The sequence below is a fragment of the Sorex fumeus genome, unplaced genomic scaffold, assembly GCF_029834395.1.
Source record: "Sorex fumeus unplaced genomic scaffold, SorFum_2.1 ptg000007l, whole genome shotgun sequence".
NCBI classification, from domain to species: domain Eukaryota; kingdom Metazoa; phylum Chordata; class Mammalia; order Eulipotyphla; family Soricidae; genus Sorex; species Sorex fumeus.
Window position 1 is genome coordinate 2,602,379 of NW_026606064.1, and position 4,299 is coordinate 2,606,677.

The 4,299-nt window shown below is 39.1% G+C and overlaps 1 protein-coding gene across 1 annotated transcript; it reads right to left on the reverse strand.

Annotated features, from left to right (window-relative positions):
* Window positions 1–2,901: 2,901 nt before the first annotated feature.
* On the reverse strand, window positions 2,902–3,837 carry LOC130041826 (olfactory receptor 9Q1-like). Its single transcript, XM_056134099.1, has one exon. It carries the CDS (start codon window positions 3,835–3,837, stop codon window positions 2,902–2,904), a length of 936 nt encoding a protein of 311 aa, XP_055990074.1.
* Between the last annotated feature and the right edge of the window lie 462 nt (window positions 3,838–4,299).

Consider the following 4,299-nt stretch of genomic DNA (forward strand, 5'->3'; position numbering starts at 1 on the left):
AGCATAAATAAAACCTTCCAAAAAGGAAAAAAAACAAACCCAAGTATGTTATAACCCAAGAACGTACTGTCTGGAGGACTGCATTGTCCCTGGGAGGATTGTAGAGTTCTTCTTCCCATTCCCCCTCATGTAGTAAGCATACAGATTTCTCTTAAAAGTCTTGGGATAAAGAGGACATGGAGTCATTGGCCAGAGAGATAGTACAGCAAGTAAGACACTTGCCTTGCATACATCAAACACAGGTTCAATCCCTAGGACCTCATATGGTCTCTTGAACACTGCCAGGTTGATCCCTGAAAACAGAGTGAAGAGTAAGCCCTGAGCACTGACAGTTATAACAAAAAAAAGAATACAGTCTCCAGAAACTACCAAAGAGAATCTGTGATAACTGTAAATCCCTTCCTATACCTGTCTCAGGGTAATGGAGTTCTCACAGAGGAAAGTGAACTGACCTTGAGATAATGGGGAAGGAGTCTAGTGAGAGCTAGGCATGGGACAAGACAGAAAAAGGGTAGGGTGTTATTCACACCATCCCCTTATGGAACTGAGCATCTAAGGATATCTCTCAGAAGACATTTTTTTTATTTTATAGCCACACTCAGAAGCTTCCAGAAGATGAAGTTTTCTGTCTACTATTTTCTAAGCATATATTTTCCAAATATTTCTCATTGGATACGGATTTCCTATTAAAATAGAACTTTTATAACTAAAGTAGCTCATCATAGTTTATTTTATTTGAATGAGTTTAATAGAAGGCATAGCAAGATTTAAAGAAATACTAATACCTATGTGCAGCCAGGCAATCTTCACATTATCAACTCTTCTTCAAATTTTACTCTCTTTCCATCAACATGTAAGTGGAAAATACTTTGTAATCCTCCTTGAGTATGCTGTGCTAAATTTTAAAGAGTAAAATTTAAATATATATATATATATGGAGAGAGAGAGAGAGGCAGAGAGAGGCAGAGAGAGAGAGGCAGAGACTAAGAGACAGAGAGAGACACACAGAGAGAGAAAGAGTCCTATACTGGGAGGTAGCCCCTAGTTCCTATAGTCTTTTGAATTATCCCTTCCTTCTTAAATAGAAGTCTTTGTTTGCCTGCTTGTAATTAAACCAGAAATAGACATTTAATTGTCTCCATGTGCTAACTCCTTCTAGTTGTTGCTCAGCTCATGATGTTCTCCAGTTCATGGCAGGTTCTAAGAGGGCAAATAATTCTTGTTTACACTGATCAGATCTAATAAATAAATAATGCCTTTTCTAATAAGGAGGCAATTCTTTATTACTAATCCAAACTTTCTGTCTCCTTCTCTTTTACCATTAGTCATAACACAATTGACACAGCAACTATTATGAGCCACCACCCCACCTGGGTTTTGATAGCCAGACAAAGTACTTTTAAAGGGATTAAATATTTCTCATGAAAATGATGGTACATAGTTTAAAGCATCCTGTCTTCTATAATAAATGTAATGTCTCTTTGAAGAATTAAATATATTTTCATTTCCTCTAAGTGCTCTTAAGTTGAATGTCCTTTGGCCATCTTTACCCCATAGCTCCCACCCTTCATCTGTCTGATCTTTCTGATTGAAAATCCTGTCACTGGAAACCCAGATAAGATGCAACTGTTTTTGTTGGCTGAGCATGTACTCATCCTCTGTTTATAAAAAACTGTGAAGAGGACTCTTTCTTTCTCTCTCTCTCTCGCTCTCTCTCTCTCTCTTCTATGACTGTTTATATTATTTATATACCTGGGATTTTGATATTTGGTAATCCAAGAAATGGAGAAAAAGAGCTTGAGTTCCAGGAATAATATCTAAGCAAAAACAAAAAATAATGAGATGATGGAACATGTTTCTTTCAGTGCCTGAGTCTGATTGAGCTGCTTACAGATAGAGAAAGAAACCAACAGACTGTGGGAAACTGTTTATGATAGCTGAGCTATTGCAGAGCACAGAGATGTAGGGCAGGCCAGGATTCCCTCCTGCCCATTCCTGCTGTGAATGCAGCAATGTTTGACTTCCCAAGGTCAAAAACACTAAGAACATAGAGAACTGATATCTATGATACAGACTCTGCAGATGCTATTATGGGCAATAAGAATGGCACAAATCCACCAAATGAATTTGGAAGGAATGATGTGAGAATGGGAACTGGAAGAGATAAAGAAGGAAAAAGAATAGGACATTTTTCTGGGTGAGAACCATAGATGATAGATATTATGAGAATTTTTTTTTAATCCATGAGTCCTCCTTGGGAATAACTACAAGAGTCTAAAGAATACTTGGAGCAGGGTCAGCTTTATTAGCTGGATCATCAAATAACTACCTTAATTTAACCATTAAAAACAAATGTAGTCTAAATAGTAAATCTTAATGATGTAATTCGGAATGAAAAGCAATGAAAAACACTAATTTTCTATGACTTATTAAAATGTATCAGAAAATTAGGTGGAATAATGGATGAATTAATGGAAGGATAATATGACTGATATCTATATACGATGAAGCAAATGTAACATATTAGCTTTTGCAGAACCTAAATCTTGTTTGAGTGAGTTCACTAGACATAATTTTCAACATTTTGATATGAGATATTTATATTATATAAATTTTCTGGCAAAAAGATATAATTGTGTACTATTTCTCAATCTTATGAGGTGTGCCAAAGCTGGGTGACAAAGTATTTCACTTTAGAACCCTTTGTCACTTGTACTAGTTGGAGATCTTATTCTCATCTGGTCTCAGGCTGATCCTTCTTTCTCTTCCATTCTTTCCCTGAAACATTTTTTTGAATATGCATTCAAGACATATTCATTTAGGCCCTGAGTGCGCTGTGGATAAATAGAATCGTGGAACAGCTGAGGAAATGACTCTCAGAATTTCCAAGGTTGAAGAAGATTAGGGCAACTTGTTTCTGTTAAGGATTTTCTTCAGAGCCTCCTTCACTTCCTTGTTCCTCAGGCTGTAAATGAGAGGGTTCAACATGGGGATCACAGTTGTATAGAACACAGACACCACCCGATCCTTCTGTGAGGACTGGCCAGAGTTATCTCTCAGGTACATGAAGATGAGGGTGCCAAAAAAGAGAGACACAGCAGTGAGGTGTGAGGCACAAGTGGAGAAGGTCTTGGCTCTACCTCCAGCTGATGGGATCCTCAAAATGGCCACAATGATAAAGAGGTAGGACACCAAGATCACCACCATGCAGGCAGGGATGACGAAAATGGCAAACACAATAATTACCATTTCCTGGGTATAACTGTCCCCACAGGTCAGCTTTAACAAAGGAGGCAGGTCACAGAAAATGAAGTCAATCTCATTGTTCCCACAGAAAGAGAGCGAGAAAGCTGAGACAGTCCGCACCAAGGCACTGAAGAAACCAGCTATGTAAGCACCGACCACAAAACCCACACGGGCCTTCTGTGTAATGATGGTGACATAAAGCAGGGGTTGGCAAACAGCCACATAACGGTCATAGGCCATAAGGGCCAGCAGGTAGCAGTCGATGGAGCCAAAGAAGGTGAAGAGGAAGAATTGAGCAGCACAACGCGTGTAGGATAATGTGGACCCATGCTCCATCAACACAGCCATCATCTGAGGCACAGTGACAGAGGAATAGCAGATGTCCATGAAAGAGAGATGACTCAGAAAGAAGTACATTGGGGTCTGGAGCCGGCGATCTGTGTGGATCAAAAAAATCATGCCCAGGTTTCCCAACAACGTGATGAGATAGATAAATAAAAACATAAGGAAGAGAGGAAGTGCCCATTCAGGATAGTCAATGAATGCGATAAGGAGGAATTCTGTAACTGAAGTGAGGTTCTTCTTGGCCATGAATTCAGCAGATATGGAGAGGGCTGGGAGGAGAAACAAGTTAAGAAGCGATAAGTAGATTTTAACTCTATTTCTAGTTTACACATATCAAATACAGATTATGGACTACATCTGCCAAGTGCTATGTGAAACTTCAAAGATGACTGGGTTTAGCACCCACCTTAATGAAGTTCTGTGACAGGATGGTCTCACTGTGTCAAGAAAAGTGAGATAAAGTGTTTCAAAAGTTAAGTGGGTGTTCATGCACCTTTCCTAGCTAACTAGCTATGTCAGCCCCTAGCTACCATGAGGATATTCATTTCAAGATTCAGTCCCTTTTCTCTACATTCATGCCTCATCAGTTACTTCAAAGCCTGTGCTTCTCTTGCCCAGACCAAGACAGCAGTCAAGTAACTAACAGCTCTCCCTGCCTTCAAACTTTTAATTCTTACTAATTCCTGCTCCAAAGTAATATTCCCGTCA